This window comes from Perognathus longimembris, chromosome 3 (genome assembly GCF_023159225.1).
Source record: "Perognathus longimembris pacificus isolate PPM17 chromosome 3, ASM2315922v1, whole genome shotgun sequence".
Taxonomy (NCBI): Eukaryota; Metazoa; Chordata; class Mammalia; order Rodentia; family Heteromyidae; genus Perognathus; species Perognathus longimembris.
The window spans coordinates 54,678,639-54,698,788 of record NC_063163.1 but is presented as its reverse complement, the minus strand read 5'-3'; the positions used below and the strand labels follow the sequence as shown (position 1 = coordinate 54,698,788).

At 43.7% G+C, this 20,150-nt stretch overlaps 1 protein-coding gene across 1 annotated transcript in view; it reads left to right on the top strand.

Annotated features, from left to right (window-relative positions):
- The window catches only part of LOC125347610 (WD repeat-containing protein 49-like), a 69,556-nt gene that overhangs the window by 46,336 nt on the left and 3,070 nt on the right, over positions 1 to 20,150 (top strand). The window contains exons 11-23 of the mRNA XM_048340604.1: positions 414 to 520; positions 607 to 686; positions 1,529 to 1,583; positions 2,311 to 2,356; positions 3,997 to 4,056; positions 5,397 to 5,562; positions 9,157 to 9,252; positions 10,955 to 11,013; positions 11,296 to 11,437; positions 13,230 to 13,269; positions 13,823 to 13,911; positions 16,383 to 16,573; positions 18,967 to 19,064. Of these exons, the coding sequence (XP_048196561.1) occupies positions 414 to 520; positions 607 to 686; positions 1,529 to 1,583; positions 2,311 to 2,356; positions 3,997 to 4,056; positions 5,397 to 5,562; positions 9,157 to 9,252; positions 10,955 to 11,013; positions 11,296 to 11,437; positions 13,230 to 13,269; positions 13,823 to 13,911; positions 16,383 to 16,573; positions 18,967 to 19,064 (1,229 nt within the window). The remainder of the gene's footprint in view (positions 1 to 413; positions 521 to 606; positions 687 to 1,528; positions 1,584 to 2,310; positions 2,357 to 3,996; positions 4,057 to 5,396; positions 5,563 to 9,156; positions 9,253 to 10,954; positions 11,014 to 11,295; positions 11,438 to 13,229; positions 13,270 to 13,822; positions 13,912 to 16,382; positions 16,574 to 18,966; positions 19,065 to 20,150) is intronic.

The window sequence follows — 20,150 nt, the reverse complement described above, 5'->3', positions numbered from 1 at the left end:
TCGACTGCAGATAGCTTCATTAAGGAGGTGGTGAAGCCATTAGGGTGGCTTCTATCTAAGAGGAAGAGAGAACATAGAAAGACCAGCTATGTGCCTGCACAGAGAAAAAGTCACTTGAGGACTCTGCATCTGCAAGCTAGCTGGTAGGGGTGGAAGGGCTTCGGAAGAAACTACCCCTGCCAACAACCTGACCTTGAACTTCTGCCTTGAGAATGTGCAGCAGCACATCTCTGTTGCTGAAGCCGCATGGTTGGGGCATCTTGTTGTTTCAGCCCTAGACAATGGTTTACTGATGTGTACCAAAAGCAACAACTTATCTTTAATATGTCTGACACCAGATTTCTAAACACCAGTTCCCTTTTATTTGGTCATCAGCATCTCCGGGTCACATGTTTTCCGACGTTTTTCTACAGGTAGTAAAAGTGTGGGACTTAGACACAGGAACACACTTGTCTGAATTTATTGGAGATCATGGCAATGCCGGGGTTACTTGTCTGACCTTTGACTCCAGTGGAAGGAGGTATGTACTTTCTCGCCAGTGTTTCGATCATTAGCAAGGTGGCCGCTGCCTTTTCATCCTGCATGAGGCCACATTCTGTTTCCTAGGCTTGTCACTGGGGGCAGAGACGGCTGTCTGAAAATCTGGAGCTATAACAACGGACACTGCCTGCATACCCTGAAACATGGCAAGTGATAGTGGGGACCTCAGAAAATATGGTTGCAAGAGTTAGCATTTGAACCAGGCACAGTGATGCATGCCTGTAATTCCAGCACTAAGGAGGCTGAGACAGGAGGATTGCAAATTAGAGGCAAGCCTGGGCTTAACAAAACCATTATAATTTTTCCCAAGGCTGTTCGCCGAACTCATGAGTCTGTTTTTGGTGAAATAATGATGATGATAATGATGATGGTGACAACGTGTCTGATTCCTGTTGGTAAAACTTCCACAAGATAGATAAGATGCAGACATTCTTTTGATATTGGAGGGAGATAAAGTAAAAGTTACAAGACAGATCAGAATCTTGAAGCTAAAGCCATGAGCCTGCAATTCCCAACTCTGCTCTGACCTCCTACATTCATTTAGTGATTCTGAGTGCCCCACGCTGCTGGGTCTTGTCAGGAGATGCTCAGTGTCTTCTTGGATCCGAGCAAGGGCCAAATCAGCCAAGTGTGGAAGTCATCACCATCATCAGTCAGATTAGGACAATGTGTGTGCACTGATCAAGACTAAATAAGGAAGATGGTACCTCTCAGGAGGCTGAGATCTGGGGATTGCAGTTCAAAGCCAGCCTGGACAAGAGAAAATCTGTTACACTCTTACTTCCAATTAACCACCAAAGAGCCAGAAGTGGATCTATGGCACTAGAAGTGAAAGAGCACTAGCCTTGAGCAAGAAAGCTTAGAGACTGTGCCCAGGCTCTGAGTTCAAGCCCCAGTACTGGAGGGGGGAAGGAGAAAGAAAGAGAGAAAGAGAGAGTTTATAAGGACAAGTGTTTGATGTAAGATGATAATATTACTGTCTTTCCAGATGTGAAACAAAGTGAAGTCTGTGATTGCACCTACCTGGTGGTAAATCAAAACAAGTGAGAAATATTCAGCTTGGATATGAAAAGGGTTGTATTTAGTGGGGAATCTTTAATATATATGTATATAGATGTATATATATATTATATATATGTTTACTCTGGAGAAAGATTACAAACTAGTGAGGGGAATTTTTCAGAAGAAAATGTTTCAAGGCATTCCCAAGGCCCCTGTTTGCTTCCTGGGGATCATTTAGCCAACTAGGCTCTTCCAGAATATTGGAACAATTTTCTGTGCATTTTGACAAATGTTTAGCGGTATAAAGTGCTGTAGTGCTATATCTTCCCACCCAATGTTTATTAAGAAACTAGGGATTAGAAACATGAGAAATTGAATCCAACCACCATAAGTCAAGGAACAAAAATTCAATCCACTCCCCTCTTTGCAAGGGGGAAGCATTCTTGGTCAGGTTCTGTCCAGACCCTGCCCCCATGGTTCCACCAAGTTCATGGGATCAGGAGATCCCAGACAGCTGCTCACACAGAAGCATCCCTGAATCTCGGAAGTGATAGGATTTCCTGTGACTTGTTTCCTGATCCTTTAAGCACCAGTTAAAACATCTAACCAAACTGTCGTGCTGGGCAAGAAACAGAAAAGCTTTCTGTTCATTCCTTCTTCATGTATCTCGTGGGCATGGCCAAATTAAGTCACAGTATTCATTCTACACACAAAGTAACCTGATGAATAGCTTAAGTGTTTAAATGCGGAATTCTGTTATTGTCCTAGGTATGTCATTGCGGTCGGATGGGACCGGAGAATAAATACGTACTTTGTAAGTGAAACGTACCAAATGATGATACTTCAGAATCCTCCTCTGGGTTGATTTTTAATTTCTCCCTCCCCCGTCCCTTTCCCTCTTCCTCTCCTCTCCCATATCACTTTCCTTCTCTCCTAGTTCCTTTCCCTCACTCTCTCTCCACCCCACCTGCCCATTTAGAAAAAGATTTGCCCAGGCATTGGTGGCACACGCATGTTATCCTAGCTACTCAGGAGGCTGAGATCTGAAGATCACTACTGAAAGCCAGCACAGATAAGAAGACTTCAATTAACCAGTAAAAAGCCAGAAGTGGAACCATGGTTCAAGTAATAGAGTGGCCAGCCTTGAGTGAAAAGGCTAAGGGACAGCATCTGGGCCCTGATTAAAGCCCCAGTACACACACACACACACACACACACACACACACACACACACACACACACACAGAGGGGGGGAGAGAGAGAGAGAGAGAGAGAGAGATTTTGCAATCCCTTAGTTATTTGGTACAGATCAAGCTGGGACATACATAGAAGGATTTTCTCCCTTAATTCATTTTTATTCATTGTTTTATTCATTGTTTCCTTTAAAGTTATTTAAACTTTATTTATTTATTTTTTTTGTCTTTTTTTTTAAATTTTTTTTATTATTAATTGAACATAAAATTTTTTTTTACAAGGTGCTGTGCAAAGAGGGTAAACTTTATTTTTTAACTAGGATTTTTGTACTCCCCTCCCTCCCCCCATAGTTTCTTATAAGGAAGCTGTCAGCACTACAGAAAATCCTTAGGAATTCGAGTCAGATTGTGTCTTGAACATGTATACTTTCCTGCCTGCCTTTCACCCCTTTCCCTATCTGGTATATGAGCTGACTGGTCTCTCCTCACCAGCTTTTGGGGGTCTCCCAGCTGTCCAGTGCATGGGCACATCCTCCACTTTAGGTTAATCAACCTATCAATCATCCAACCATTGGGTTCTTTCTTCCTCATCCTGTACCATCTTTAACCTGTTTCTAAATAGAAAAGGGAAGCTAAATGACATCCATAAGTAGTCCTGCAGAGAAAATTCTTTTTTATGGCCCAGAGATGAGGAAAGGAATTAAAAGAGAAGGGAAGTTGAAAATGCTGCCTAGAACTAAGTCTTAAATCTCACTCTGCCGTGTCATAGCCTATCTTGCTAGGCAGAGTGGTCATGGATTTCCAGAAGCCTTTAAATGTTGCAAATCCTTTATTCATTGGGAAGTGCAGTAGATTTCAGAGGCCAAGCCTTGCGTCCTCAGAATGATTTGAGAGATGGCTACCTGGGAAATTTTGGCATTGAATTTGTCCTTTGGTATTACAGGTTCCTGGGCTGATGGCTTTGGTGTTAGCACTTGCAACAGCTCTGGTGTTATTAAGAAGGCAAAGCTCTGTAGCCCATCAGAGGCAGGCTTGTCAGTTGACATATGATTTGCTGGAATGCAATCACCCAAACGTCAAGAGTGGATTGCCTTTTATTCCCACTGGCACTAGGGGAATTTGCTTTGACATTTCAAAAATCTGCATCAGTGGTGGGTGAGGGGTAAGGTTATGAAATGTGCCAATGCCTCCTCTCTGAAGTTGTGTGTTGGCAGCTTATTTTACTGCTTGTACAATGTTTCTTCTTTGGCTCTGGATGCAGGATGCCCCACACGACTTTCATCACTTCTGGAAGCCACAGCCTCCCTGGCAGGATGACCTGGTAAGTTGTAGTACTGTCTAGTTCTGCACATGATGAGGGCCTCTGTTATTCTAGGCCCTGTTACATTTCCTAGGCCTAACTTGGATAGGGACAGCATCTCAGAAGTCTCTATGCTCATAGGATTTGTGATTGGGATCCAGTAACCTTCCAAATGCCATCTCCAAAATACTATCACCATGGGGTTAGGACTTCTGTGTGTGGCAGGATCTCAGACCTAAGTACTCACAAATTTTGGAGGGAGAATTGGCAAGGGGATCTGGAAGAACAGGATCATGGGGAAAAAGATGGCCTCCTCTTTTCAACAATCTCACAGAAATCAGCTGTGTTCCAGCAGATGGGTTATCTTAGGTGATCGTGGACAGGTTCTCAAGGGACATTCTGTGGCAAGCATACAGGGCAAAGGTGACGGAAAATCTTCATATGATCAAGAAAAGCCAGTTCCCTTCACAGAGTAATTGCCCTGAAAAACATTCATGGAGCTGAGTATTAGTAGCTCGTGCCTGTAATCCTAGATACTCATGGTTCAAAGCCAGCTCAGACAGGAATGTCTGTGATAATTCTTAGCTCCAATTAACTGGCAAAAAGTTAAAAAAAAAAAAAGTGGGGGCTGGGAATGTGGCCTGGTGGTAGAGTGCTTGTCTAGCATGCATGAAGCCCTCAACACCACATATACAGAAAAAGCTGTAAGTGATGCTGTGGCTCAAGTGGTAGAGTGCTAGCCTTGAACAAAAAAGCTAAAGAATAGCACCGGGGTCCTGAGTTCAAGCTCCTACTACTAGCTTTTTGGACCCTGCAGTGCCAATCTTTACAAACCCATGTTGGGTTCTTAAACCTTTCTTAAGGATACAGAACCCAAACTCCCCGTTTTGAGGAGAACAGATGGCTTTAATTCCTGACAACACACGTAAGCCACAGTCGGGGTGACAGATGGGATCCCCAGAGGGTCTGAGTCATGGCACATCTTACCTCAGCATACAGGCCTCTGGTTGTTGCAAAACTGAACCAGCTTGCCAGGGCTTGAGTTTTGTTGTCCCTGGCCCCACAAGGGCTCCTTGCCAATAACCTGCTTATCTGCCACATGGTGAGGAAGCTGCCAGAGTGGCACTTCCCTGGGAAAGGTGAGGCCTTTGGAGTTGATAGAACTAAGCCAAAGAGATACAGCATTTTGGACTGATCTAGAGACGGGTCAGCCGAATGGAGGTTCCATTCACATAGGAAACCGCAGGGGAGGGGTGCTGCTGTCCTTTCTATCTTCAGGATCAAATGAAGGCCAGTTAGATGTGGATGACTTGAGATGTGATTGTATTTCTCAGCTCCATCCATCTCTTTTTCCTCTGCAGAACCATGGGCACAAGGAAGACATTCTCTGTGTGGCTCAATGCCCACCTTTTCTTCTGGCCACCTCCAGTTACGATGGAGAGATTATCATTTGGAATGTCATCTCAGGCCATATATACTGCAAGCTGCACACTCCTAGCCATGTGGATGGTCTGGAACACGGAGAAGGTAAGCAAAGGGCAGGCTCCTTATTTTCTTTTTTTCAAATTTTTATTATCAAACTGATGTACAGAGAGGTTACAGTTTCATACGTTAAGCATTGGATACATTTCTTGTACTGTTTGTTACCTTGTCCCTCATACCCTCCTCCCTCCTCCCCCTTTCCCTTTCCCCCCCTGAGGTGTTCAGTTCACTTACACCAAACAGTTTTGCAAGTATTGCTTTTGTAGTTGTTTGTCTTTTTTTACCCTGTGTCTCTCAATTTTGGTACTCCCTTTCAATTTCCTACTACTTCTAATACCAGTATACACGGTTTCCAATATACTCAGATAAGATTACAGAGATAGTGTAGGTACAACCACAGGAAGGTAATACAAGAACATCATCAATAATAGAAGCTACAGATACACATGGGACCTTGAAAGTAGTTACAACTATGATATAACAATCATTTCCATAACATGGAGTTCATTTCACTTAGCATCATCTTATGTGTTCATAAGGGTATAGCTATTGGGCCTTGTGATGCTCTGCTATGACTTGCCTAAACCTGTACTAATTATTCCCAATAAGGGAGACCATAGAGTCCATGTTTCTTTGGGTCTGGCTCACTTCACTTAGTATAACTTTTTCCAAGTCCTTCCATTTCCTTACAAATGGGACAATGTCACTCTTTCTGATAGAGGCATAAAATTCCATTGTGTATATGTACCACATTTTCCTGATCCATTCGTCTACTGAGGGGCATCTGGGTTGGTTCCAGATTCTAGCTATGACAAATTGTGCTGCGATGAACATTGTTGTGCTGGTGGCTTTACTGTGATTTTGTTTGTGGTCTTTTGGATAGTTACCCAAAAGTGGGGCTGCTGGGTCATAGGGGAGTTCTATATTTAGCCTTCTGAGGAATCTCCATACTGCTTGCCAGAGTGGCTGAACCAGTTTACATTCCCACCAACAATGAAGTAGGGTTCCCTTTTGGCCACATCCCCTCCAACAATTGTTATTGTTAGTTTTCTTGATATATGACATTCTTACTGGGGTGAGATGGAATCTCAATGTTGTTTTGATTTGCATTTCTTTTATGGCCAGTGATGTAGAGCACTTGTTCATATGTCTATTGGCCATTCTCATTTCCTCATCAGAGAAGTTTCTTTGTAAGTCTTTAGCCCACTTGATGAGGGGGCTATTAGTTCTTTGTGGTTTTGTTTTGGAAGAAGGTAATTTTTTTAGTTCTGCATATATTTTAGAGATGAGGCCTTTGTCCGTTGAATGGCCAGTAAAGATCTTCTCCCAGTCTGTGGGCTTTCTGTTTATCTTGCGAGTTATGTCCTTTGCCATGCAGAAGCTCTGCAGTTTGATGCAGTCCCATTTGTCCAACCTTTCTTTGATTTGTAGCCTTTCTGGGTCATTGTTAAGGAAGTTCCGTCCTGCGCCAAGGCAGGCTCCTTATTTTCTGTGCACCAGCTTCTGAGGATTGAGCCTGGCGAGGCAAAGCTCTACATTCTGTGCCTTTGCACTTGGGAAAGGTGGGCCTGGTTTCAGGATTTTCCCTATCTGATAGAGATTTACAAAGCTTTCAGAAGGGAGCTAAAGAGTTCCATCAGACACATGCCAATGGTGCATGCTTGTTATCCTAGCTACTCAGGAGCTTGAGATCTAAGGATTGTGATTTGAAGCCAGCCCAGGCAGAAAAATCCATGAGACTCTTATTTCCAATAAAACAACAAAACGATGGAAGTGAAGCTGTGGTAGACTGGTAGAATTCCAGCCTTGAATTAAACAAGGTAAGGGACAGTGTCCAGGCCCAAAGTTCAAGCCCAATCTCTCTCTCTCTCTCTCTTTCTCTCTCTCTCTCTCTCTCTCTCTCACACACACACACACAATCAGAGTATAATGCAAGATCACTACATGAGACATCACTTTCTGTACCTACCTCCAGCACTAATCCCATTTTATCTATTCAGTCTTTATAACAAGAATTTCACAAACTGGATACCTGACAAGATACAAAAACTTAATCCTCACCATTCTGGAAGCAGGAAGCTTAGGGTGCCAGAGCAGTTGGGGTTCTGTGTAATAGAGTTCTGAATTCTTTGGAGGCCGTGCACGTGGGGGGTGGGGCTGGGCATAGTCCTCAAGCTTTTGTGCTCAAGGCTAGTGCTCTACTATTTTGAGCCATCTTGTCATCTCCACATTTTTTGGTAGTTAATTGGAGAGATAAGAGTCTCATGGACCTTCTTGCCCAGGCAGGCTTTGAACCATGATCCACAGATCTCAGCCTCCTGTGCTCCTGGAATTAGAGGTGTGAGCCACCAATGCCCAGCTTGTAGTTTTTTTTTTTTAATTTTCTATGTGGTTACTGTATATGATTTTGGTATACTGGATATTGTATATATGCTTGCCTGAACTAGGGAAGGGAAAGAAAAATAAGAGAGTGTGTAACAAATATGACAAGAAATGTACTCCCTACCTTATTATGTACCTCTACCCCCTCTGTACATCACCTTGTCAATAAAATTTAATAATTTTTTTTTTCCCGGAGCCAGGGACCGAACCCAGGGCCTCGCGCTCGCCAGGCGGGCACCCCTCCGCTGAGCCAGATCCCCAGGCCCATAAAAAATTTTTTTAAAGAGCACTAATCCTATGCATGATAAAGCTCCACCTTGATGGCTTCACTCCCTCCCAAAGGCACCACCTCCAAATACATTACATTGAGGTAGGCTTTCAACTTAGGAACATACTGGAAAACCCAAACATTCAGTACAGAGAAATCCTTCCTGTGTATATGTAATCATCCATTTCCCCTTTGGTGTGGGCAATGGACTTCCAGAACTCTCTCTTCAGCCCTGGCTCCAGGAGGATCAGAGAATAGCTCTTGGCCCAGGGTCCCTATGTTCTAATAGCAACATTCTTAGAGATTTGGACTGAGTCAAGTTTGTAGGATTTTTATTCTAGGCAAACATTTGAATTTTGTGTGCTAAGCGCCCTCAGAGGGATGGGGATATGAAGTCAAAGGGCAGATGTGGGCCCTCTGTTGATGGTGCCTAAAGCCTGGCAGGTGAGTGGAAGGATGGGGACATAGAGTTGTGTTATGTCCAGGATTTAGCTGTGTTGTCTATGTCTAGGCTTGCTACTTTCCTCCCCTGATATGCCTTCTCAGCCCAGTGTTATTATGGTTTAGATCTCTGCTTCCTCCAATCACACCACACTCGAATGAGGCCTTGTTTCTAAGCCATCCTTGGATACCAGTGCAAACTAAGCAAATGAGGGAATGAGTATCTTGTGGTCTAAATTTCTATCTCCTCTGTGGTTAATGTAAAAGGTGTTAGTTAATCAGTGTCTCCATCTCAGGCTAAACTCCTGAATGCTCATGTGTTGGGGTTTTTCAGAGGTCTCAGCCCTTCCCTGTAAGTCATATCAAATTCCCACTTCCTGTCTCTCTTCAGAAATCATAGAAAGAGATTAAGAGAGAGAAAAGGAAAAGGGGGGAAGAAAGAGAGAGAAAGAGAGAGAGAGAGAGAGAGAGAGAGAGAGAGAGAGAGAGCTGTGAGCTGCTGCACTGGAAAACCCAAAACCAACCAAAAAGATGTCTTTCTTCCCCAGGTCCAGACCAAAGTATTTCTTGCCTCACTTTCCTAAAGACTCGGGCAGCCAGATTAGACTCGGTAGCTGCTTCCCTCATGGCCAATGGGCCTGGAGGTAAGGCCAGACTACCCCATGGTAGAAGCTACCCCTCGCTTCTCAGATAAGGCCATCTCAGGCCCAAGTAGGGTGAGGAAGGTCTCAAAGCTCCAGTACACACCCTGTAGCTGCCTCTTCTATTTCCCCATGAACTCCCTTTAGAACCCAGGCTTATAGCCCTCAACTGGTTTTGGCCAGAGTCTGCTCTCCATGGAGGAAGTGGCATGGGAAAAGAGAGACCCCAATCTCACTTCCTCCAAAGCAATACTCTCTGACACACTACCTCTGCTGCCTGCCCAGGGCCTAGATAGGTCCTAGGCCACCTGGAGTCCAGAACTGTCTAGGGTTCAGAAGACATCATTTAATCAGGTTAGACACACCCCAAATGCAGCCTGTTAGGAGGAACTACCATGAGCAGCCACAAGCAGCTGACCCAGGCGCAAAGAACCATATCATGGAGAGATGGCTGACCTCAGGCATCAGCTCCAGAGCCTCCTCACTTTATGGAGGAGAGCTGGGGGTCTACTGAGGCCACAGCTAACTAGCTAGGGGACATTGTAACATGACTTCAGGCTTCAACAAGCCAGCCTAAGTCTAGCTCTCAAGCTCTGGATCTTAACTAAAGCTGCAAGTTACAAGCAGCCACTGGCTGGGTGCTGGTAGCTCACACCTGTAATCCTAGCTACTCAGGAGGTTGAGATCTAGGGACTCACAGTTGGAAGTCAGCCCAGGCAGAAAAGAACAGGAGATTCTTATCTTCGACGAACTAGCAAAAATGCTGGAAATGAGGTTTGGCTCTAATAGTAGAATACCAGCCTTGAATTAAGAAAAAAATGCCAAGCACGAGTATGAGGCTCTGAGTTCATGCCCCAGGACTGGGGGAAGGAAATAAAGCAAAAATAGCAAGCACTGATGGCAGGAAGAGTCTGAGCTTTGTGTATTCAGTCCCTGGGATATCTGATTGGTTATATAAAGGAGTCCAGCTCCTCCCACCACTCTACCTGTTCATCCCAAGCCCCAGAGCTGCAGGCCTGGTTATACCAAGTGACACCCCTTCTCCCTACCCACCTCAGAAGCATTCCTGCCTTTTTGAGTAGGAGGGCAGATCAACTCCTCTTCCTGAAGAGCAAGTCAAGATTCCACATTTCTGATGGAAGGAGTTCCCAACAGGAAATGACACACATGGTGTCTCAATTTCCCAAAGATCTGCTACCTGACCCCTCACATAAACCAGATGCAAGAATTAGGACTAAGAGACAAAGCAGAATCCCCAGTGAGTCTCTAACTAGGCATGTTCCATAACACATTTAAATAAATTACACACACACACACACACACACACACACACACACACACACACACACTCTGAGCAGAATGTCATTCATTACTACACCAAGACATAAACCTTTCCTCTATAGCCAAGGCCTCCTCTGCCAGGAAGGCTGCCCTGAACCACTGGTGAAAGGAGAAGCCACTGAGCCAGTGAAACCAACACCCTCCCCCTAAGACGATGGACCCCCTCTGTCAATACACCCTGATGATTCTAACTGCTGAAAATAAACCAGACACAAAAGGATAAGTGAGGCTTGCATGAGACTGTGGGGGCTTCTTAGCAGGAGTTATGAACCTCAGCCTGGAGGGGCTCAGGACCCTTGGGTAAGGTACAAACACTCCTCCCCCTTCCCCTCCTCCTCCTCCTCACCGCTTCTCTCCTTCTCAGGTTCTGTCACCTTCTGGAGGCTATTTGGTGAGGCTGGCCTCATGGCAGACTTCACTCCTGTAAGTTGGGCAGCTGATTGAATTAACTTTCCAGCTATAGGTTTGATTTGGTTGTTGTTATTGTTGTTTTTATTCATTCATTTATTTATTTTGTCACTCAACTAAGTAACAGAGAGATTCTGCCAGGATCTAAACTGTTTGCTTTATCTTTCTGGCATTTCTAACTCATTGGAGGGTTAATCCAGGAAATGTACTTTACACAAAGAACCATATTGTACTTGCTTGTGGGGTGTGTGTGTGTGTGTGTGTGTGTGTGTGTGTGTGTGTGTGTGTGTGTCTCAGTCCAGAGAGAAAACCCAGGTGAGCCGCATGGCAGTAACAGCAGGAGATACCTTCGCCTACCTGGCTGACCATCAAGGCTTTGTGCACATCTATGACATCAAGGACTACAGCCTGCAGGGACCAGAGCTGCAGCCTCCCAAAAGTAAGCCATGAACTTCTTCATGCTAATCACTGTGATGGTGTCAGTACAAAAGTCTGCTTGGTAAAATGGAACTGTACTGGTAAGGTGGGACTCTAGGAAAGCAGATGGACAACAAAACATCTTAATGAAAAAACTTGGTACTGGCCAGGTGCAGGGGAATAGGCAGGGAGGTATTCTTAAAGAGAGGGGTTAATTGCTAGATGCTAACTGAAGGGCAAGTTGGTAATATGTTTCTAATGCTTTAAATGGAGATTCTACAATAAGGAAGGGATTGAACTGAAAGAAATAAGAAATGTGAACAGACATCTAGTTAGAAAATGGTGTATCAGTACATTACTTATGAGAGGAAGAGAAACAAAGGCAATCTGTAGCTCCAGTCCTAGGGCTGGAACTCAGGGCCTAGGTGCTGCTGTCCCTGAGCTTCTTTTGCTCAATTCTAGTGCTATGTTATTTGAGCCTCAGCACCATTTCTGGCTTTTTCTGGGTAGTTTATTGGAGATAAGACTCTTACAGACTTTTCTGCCAAGGCTGGCTTTGAACCGTGATCCTCAGATCTCAGCCTCCTGAGTAGCTAGGATTTACAGGCATGAGCCCCCAGTGCCTGGCTTGTTTGCAAGTTTAGAGCTTCCAGTTCATGATTTATTGGCTCTATTACTCGGGGCTTATTGGCACAACATCATGGTGGACCATGTGGCAGAGCAAAGCCATTTACCTTGTAGCTGGGAAGTAGGTATAGGAGGAAGAGAAAGAGACTAGGGTCCCACAATCCCTTTTGAGGTCATGCCCTCAATGACCTAAAATCTCCCACTAAATACTGCTTAAAAGTTTCACCACCTTTCAGTGGTGACAAAGTGAAGACTAAGGTATGGGTGTGGGGGGATGAACATTCTAGATCCAAAGTATAGCAGGAAGTATAGCTTTGACTATACTATTGTTAAAATTTTTTTTTACCTTCAGGTAATTATACAAAGGGGTTTTAATTCAACATGTCAATTTGAGTACCATGCATCTTGATGAATGTCACCCCTTCCATTATTCTCCTTCATCTCTCCTAACCCATCTATCTCCTCAGTTACATCATTCCATTTTTATATGTGTATATTTTATATACTAATTATATTTCCCACTTTTCTCTTTTTCCATTTGTCTGTTTTCCTCTCCTTGAATCCTCTCCACCAAAAAAAAAATGTTTCAGCTTCCTGGTATTCATTTTGTCAGGCTGTTTTTTGTTTTTTTCTAAATCGGTTGTGGGGCTTGAACTCTGGGCCGGGGCACTGTCCCTGAGCTCTTCACCTCAAGGCTAGTGCTCTACTGCTTAAGGTACAGCACCATTTCTGATTTTCTGGTAGTTAATTGGATATAAGAGTCTCACGGACTTTCCTGCCTGGGCTGGCTTTGAACTGTGAGCCTCAGATCTCAGACTTCTGAGTAGATAGTATTGCAGGCATGAGCCACTGGTGCCCAGCTGTTGATGTCTTTATTTGTATATTCCTGCATGCTTACTGAACCCTACATGCTAAATAAAATCACAGCGTGCCACAAATATCTTACGTGGATCCCATATCAGATGCTATGGAACCTGGCATGGGTTCTTTCACATATTAAGCACTCAGCAATCACTAATGAAATGAGTGCAGCAAGACTGAGACCTGCCACATCATACCTCTCTACCTATTGGACATGCATTCTGATTTGATACCATTCTGTATAACACTTAGCTCCATTGTGCACCTCATTGTACTCAAACGTTCTCCCCCATTTCCCCCCACCCCCCTGCTCTCTCATCATTTAGATGTGACCTTCTGGAGAGCCCATGTCAACACAGTGACTTCGTGAGTACCATCCTTCTTAGAGTTCAAGAATTTGGTAGAGGGAAAGTAGTTTTCACAGTTTTAGATCCCATCAGTCCTCTCAAAATACCTTTAAACTGATCAAAAGAGAAAAACTGAATTTCAGTTCTGCTATTAATGAAAACAAGATACAAATTGTCCACATAGAACTTAAAGAAGAAATTAGAAGTCTTCATTTTTCTTGTAACTGGATGATTGTTTTCCTAGAATTGACCCTGGTATTTTAATGCAAGTTTAATGCACGTTTAGAACATTTGAGTCTTGTTTTCAACTTCTTGCTCTTCTACTCGTACTGGTCATCCACAAAGGAGTTTCCTAGACATCTCATTAGATGTCTTAGGCTGGGGTTGGGAGACTGGAGGGAGTGTGGTGTGGTAAGAAGTGGGAAATGAACAATACTCAGGAAAATTCTGGAGAAGAACATGGTCTCTCTATTCTACCTTTGGTGAAAGCAGTGCTGATCTATTGATCCAACCGACATCTCTTTCACAAGACAGCAGCCATAAACAACCTCTTCTTCCTTTTATCTCTGTAGTTTGGAGCTGATTGAGGAAGAAAACATGTTACTATCATCCTCTCTGGACTGCACTGTGTGTCTGTGGAGCAGAGATGGGGCATGCATAGGTAGGGAACGTCCACCTTACCTTTATGATGGACATCTGGCCCTCATTCAGGGCCAAAGATGTCACTCCACTAAGTCATGAATTCCCTGAGGTGAAATGTGTTCAGCCACTCATATTATCATAACAAAACACCACAACTTAATAAGCAGAACTGATTTTTCTCTCTGGTGTGAAACCTTGAAGTCCAAGATGGGGATCTCAGTCTTGCTGGGTTCTGGTGAGGGCTCTCTTCCTCACTTTCACAGAGCTACCTTCTTGTGTCAGCACACTGTGGGAAGAGAATTCTGATACTTTTATAAGGCACTAATTCTATAGGATCAGGGCCCCACCCTTACAATCTTATGTAACCTTAATTACCTCTCCAATGGCTTTGTTTCCCAAGAGTTAACATTGGGGATTAGAGTTTCATGATTGAAATTTTGGAAATACATAACTCAGGCCACAGTCATAAAATAAGTGAGCTTAGTTTCCCCCAAATTAGCAAAACCAAAACATTTGAACTTAAAGAATTTGGTGAGCTCAAGGCAGCAAGTTCAGGAAGGAATTACCTTATTATGAGGATCAAATATTGGGCATGACTTGGGACAATTCAGAACTGGGAGCAACTGAGTTGAGGGCTTGGCATTTATGAGGTCGTGGTAATCAATATAGTCTGACTGAAAAATGGCTAATAAACACATGAGGAAATGTTCAACATCCCTGGGCCATGAAGAAAATGCAAATCAAAGCAATGCAGATTCTACCATCATCAATAAGGCAACAATAAATGCCTGCAGAGATGTGGGACAAAAGGAACCCTATTAAAAAATTGGTGGGAATTCAAACAGCTAGTACAATTATTATGGAAGCTAGTTTGGAGGTTCCTCTAAAAACTAAACATAGAGCTACCCTATGGTCCAGCAATACCACTCTTGGGCATTTATCCAAAGACTACAAATCAAGACACAAGAAACTCATTTGCATACCCAGGTTCTTACTGCACTACTCACAACAGCCAGGATATGGAAACAGCCTAGACTCCTATAATATATGAGTAGATCAAGAATTTGTGGTACAGGGCTGGGAATATGGCCTAGTGGCAAGAGTGCTTGCCTCCTACACATGAAGCTCTCGGTTCCATTCCCCAGCACCACATATATGGAAAACAGCCAGAAGGGGTGCTGTGGCTCAGGTGGCAGAGTGCTAGCCTTGAGTGGGAAGAAGCCAGGGATGGTGCTCAGGCCCTGAGTCCAAGGCCTAGGACTGGCCAAAAAAAAAAAAAGAATTTGTGGTACAAATATATCAATGGAAGTTTACTTACCTGTCAGGAAGAATAAAATTATCTCATTTACAAGGAAATGGATAGACATGGACAAATTGTTGTCAAGTGAAGGAAGTCAGTCTCAGAGGAAGAGGACATGTTTCTCTCATATGTATGTAGAACATTAGATCAAAATTATAAGCATATGTGAAGACATATACAGAGTCATATGCATATATACACAAATTAACTAACACACAATAAAGGTAGGGAAAGAGCCTAATGGTGTAACTCCTTTAAACAATTAAATTACAGTTTAACAAAATGAATACCAGGAAGCGGAAACATACTTTCTTCCAGGGAGAGGAGGCTCAAACAGAGGTTGGCAGACAAATGGGTAAAGACAGTCAACATACTCCATTTAGGGACTGGGAATATGGCTTAGTGGTAGAGTGCTTGCCTAACATGCATGAAACCCTGGGTTTGATTCCTCAGTACCACATAAACAGAAAAAGCCACAAATGGTGCTGTGGCTCAGGAGGTAGAGTGCTAGCCTTGAGCAAAAAGAAGCCAGGGACAGTGCTCAGGCCCTGAGTTCAAGCCCCAGACTGGATGTATGTATGTATATATATATATATATATATATATATATATGCACGTGTGTACATATGTGTGTGTGTGTGTGTGTGTGTGAGAAAAGGGAACCAGATGATTTGAAGGGATGAGTGTGGGTTGAGAGATGGGAGAGAACAATGGAAGAAGTGATTCAAATCAAGATGCACTGTACTTGCTAACTTACCTAGTGAATTGATATTCTTTTATACAAGTATTTAAATACTATAATTTTATTTTAAGTTTGAATCATAAAGCAAAAAATAAATCAAAATCACCTGGCCACTGCTTTGGGAGGCTTATTTCAGCAGAATAACTTGTCCCACAGATTATGTTTCTAGAAGTTTGTATGAAACTATTTTGAATTTACTAACAGTATATTTTTGAGTATACATTCAATAGCAATGTGTATTATTGAGTTCTCAGCATAGTATTGAGCCTATTTAGCCACCTGGTAAAATTTTGTAAGAAATTTTGATTTCTATCTCCAAGAATAATTGTCCTGCACAGTGATTCAAGTATCTTCTCGCCAGACCTAACTATGCTAGCAGTAAGATTCATTTCAGTTAGAAGACAAGTTATCTCCTATCATAAGCATTCATTTATCTCTTTTCTTCCAGGCACCTTTGGGCAGAGTAGACCCTGGGATATTTTAATGCCTGCCACCTGGAGTCATCTAAGAAGCCCGGATGAGATTTTGACAGATTCCCAGAGCATGGCTGCTCACCCTGTGCTGGAAGGAGATGCTCCTGCTGGGTACAAAGGACAGGAGGGGCAGGACAACAAGAGGGAGACGAAGGTCCATGATGAGGTTAGTGCTAACACATCTGGGTCACCAGTGTTTCTTCTGGCAGATCAGCATGGAGCATGGAGAATCAAGACAGGGCCCAGAAAGCCAAGTCAATCAAAAAAGTAAAATAAGACAAGTGTGTTCCCATCATTCTGAGCTCATGATACTGACCAGGACCAGATGCATCCTAGGACCTATCTATGGGAGATCGGAACCCATCTGCAAAGGTTTTCCTTGGTTTTTGTGTGCTGGTACTCAGACTTGAATTCAGGGCTTTGCACTCTGGATCAGCTGGCACTTCCAACTGGTACTCTAATCACTTGAGTTATGTATGCCTCCACTTCTGAATTTTGTTACTCAGAGGTAAGAGTCCTGGGGATTTTTGTCTATCCAGGTTAGCTTCACACTGAAATCTTCAGATCTCAGCTTCCTGAATAGCTAGGATTACAAGCATGAGCTACTAGCATCTGGTGTCTTCCTCCTTTTCACCAAGAGAAAAGCAGCTGCCTCTGGCCTTGGCAGCATAATCAACCCAGGTGTAACCTCTGAGGAAGGCAGATTCTGTACATTCAGCCCCCAATGCACGTTCTGAGATGAATTTAAAAGCAGAGCCTCCATGGGGCTGGGGATATGGCCTAGTGGCAACAGTGCCTGCCTCTGATACACGAGGCCCTAGGTTCGATTCCCCAGCACCACATATACAGAAAAAAACGGCCAGAAGCGGTGCTGTGGCTCAAGTGGCAGAGTGCTAGCCTTGAGCGGGAAGAAGCCAGGGACAGTGCTCAGGCCCTGAGTCCAAGGCCCAGGACTGGCAAAAAAAAAAAAAAAAAAAAAAGCAGAGCCTCCTAATATCTAGAGGAAGATGTGATTGGCTTAATGCCCAAGCCTATGAAAGTCATAGTCAGAGCAAGAGGTTTGGAGAAGGTCATGGTCGATGCAGTCTTGATTTAGTGCTTGGTGAAATATATGGATTTTCAAGAAATGCTTGCCCTTTAATACATTAAAGAGAAAAATCATTTCATGAGCTATCGCTTGGCAGCTATGTTGCAGCTCAAAGCAGGATATCTGCTCAGCCAGCAAAATTGTGTGTGTTCAGTTTTTGCCTTGGTGGTTTCATAGAATACTGATCACACTGTAATACCTACTCATTCTCTCCAGCATAGAGCCCCAAACATGCTGAAAAGAGAAAACAAAGGAGCCAGAGGACACAGCCCAGGAGGAGATGCTTCTGTCCTATTTGAAGCCCCTCCCATCTTTCCAGTCTCGGTCCCAAGTTATCAAGAGCCCCCACCCCCAGCATCGGCATCTCTCAGGACACTGTGGCACCTGGCACACCACTGGCTGATTTAGAAACATAGTGATTTCCACATCCGTTTAATATGGAGAAAATGAACCAATTCAGCAATTTTGATAGAGCTGCCCTTTGGAAAATAAAAACTCAAGGAGAGATGGGAAGAGAGAAAGGAAGATAAAGATGGAGGGGGATGTGAGGATGGAGACATAAGCCCTGGTTGGACCTTATGTTTGAAAACATAGGACTTTGAAAGAAATCAAACTGCAAGTTCAAAGGCAAGGTGGGAAAGGCTGGGCATGGGGCAAGAGGAAGGGGAGGGAAAGGAGGAGGAAGAGGGATGAAGAAGAAAGATAGACCAACAAAATGAGGATACTCTTGTTTACTGCCTGCTCTCTTTCTAAGGGTGAGAAAAATCTTTACCTGTGACCTTGACACCTTGAAATCACAAGGTGACTCTGTGCTTATGAATCTGCCCATTTGGCTGCAAGTATCTCAGAAAACAAACCAAATTCTTTTCAAGAAAAAAAAAAACATGCTTCAAAACCAAGAACTGGAGTCTTTAATGTAGTATAGTCTGTCATGTAATATAGTCTGGTCCATTGGATGGGAAAACAAATAACAAAATGTTTCATGGCTGTTTATGAGTTACAGCTCCCAGAGTTCTCCTCTGAAGTTCACCTTAATTATCCATGGGATCTCCACCAGCAGTCACTTCTGCTGAGCTATAACACAGAGAGAAATGGGATTTAGAGTGATCTCAGGTTTTCCTGCCAACCCTTCCAAATCATATGCTTCTCTGAACGTCTATTCACAAAAACTGGATGTGTTGATTGGATTTTGGATGCCAGTAGTGATTCTTCTATGATGCCAGCAGATCAAACAACACCACAGCTAAAATAAGTTGCCTGGGTGTAAAAAAAGCATTCGCCTGGAAAATACCTCCTATAGTTGATAGCTGAAAAGATAGAGCAAAAGCACAAAGGAAAATGCTCTAGTTATCTAACTCAGTTGAATCTTGTTCTAACACAGAAAACATTTGTTATCAATAGTGCGATTCTTGTGCCCCCTTACTAGAGTGATCATGGGCTTCCACTCTCATATCTGTACCTCCTTCTTCCAGATTGAAAAGATTTGTAACCTTCATTCTCCAGAAGATTCCATTGTTGATGATGAGGTGAAAGAAGGCATGAACAAGCAGCTTGCATTTTTCCACAGCAGGTCAGTTTGAAAAGGCAACCAGAACTGGGTAGTGGTGGCTCATGCCTCTAATTCTAGCTACTCAGGAGGCTGAGGTCTAAGGATTGTGGTTCAAAGCCAGCCTGGGTAGAAAATTCTGTGAGACTCTTACTGCCAATCACCCATCAAAAATCTAGAAGTAGGGTGTTGCTCAAGTAGCACAGTAACAGTTTTGAGCAGAAAAAAACAAGTAAGAGCTCAACATCCTGAGTTCAAGCCCCAGTACTGGCACAAAAAGAAAAGAAAGGGAAAGAAAATAGAAAAGAGAAGAGCCCAGTCCAAGTGGGGCTGTTCTGAAATCACACAGCCTTTCTTGGCAGAGGCATCCTGGGTGTCTCGTCATCTGTATGTGTCACTTGTGCCTAAACTTGCACACCTTTGGAGTAAAACTGAGGTCCTAACACAAGTCTCACCAGTTGCATGATTCTCAGGATACTCTATGATGGCCCCAATTTAGTCTGGACATCACACATAGCCAAAGGCTACTCTTGGTTCTGTACCTTGAGCTCTGTCACAGATGTTACTATCTTAAGCACATTCTTGGCAGGACAGCCTCACTGCCTTTCCCATAGGACCCTTGTATAGCCACTCTGCCTTCTTGAGGGCCTAGACTCAGGGACAGGCCCTGGGTTACCCCCAAAAGTCTTGTGTGTACACCAGATGCCTGTGCACTGGATGATGGATGGCAGACTCTACAGGGAAGCAGAGCAAACGAACGCCGCCTCTTCTACCATTCTTACAAGGTGCTCTGTCCCTCAGACTCCATACTGGCCTTCCTGCATTGCAGTCATCAAACATGCCCCATGAAATATTTCCTTCATTGTCACTTGCTGCTCCTCTTGTCGAGTGATGGCATGTCCCTTCTCCCAGCACCTTAGTGCAGTAGCTACATGGACATCAAGGACCCAGGCTGCTTTTCCACATGGTGCCCACCCACCACCTTAGGTCTTCCTTCTATATTCATGGTCACTCACCAGTACAGGCAATTACAGGGCCTCCTACCCTCTACCTATGCTCTAGGATGGGCCAACAGGGCCTAGAGCGTAGGGTCCATCCAGGATAAAAGAG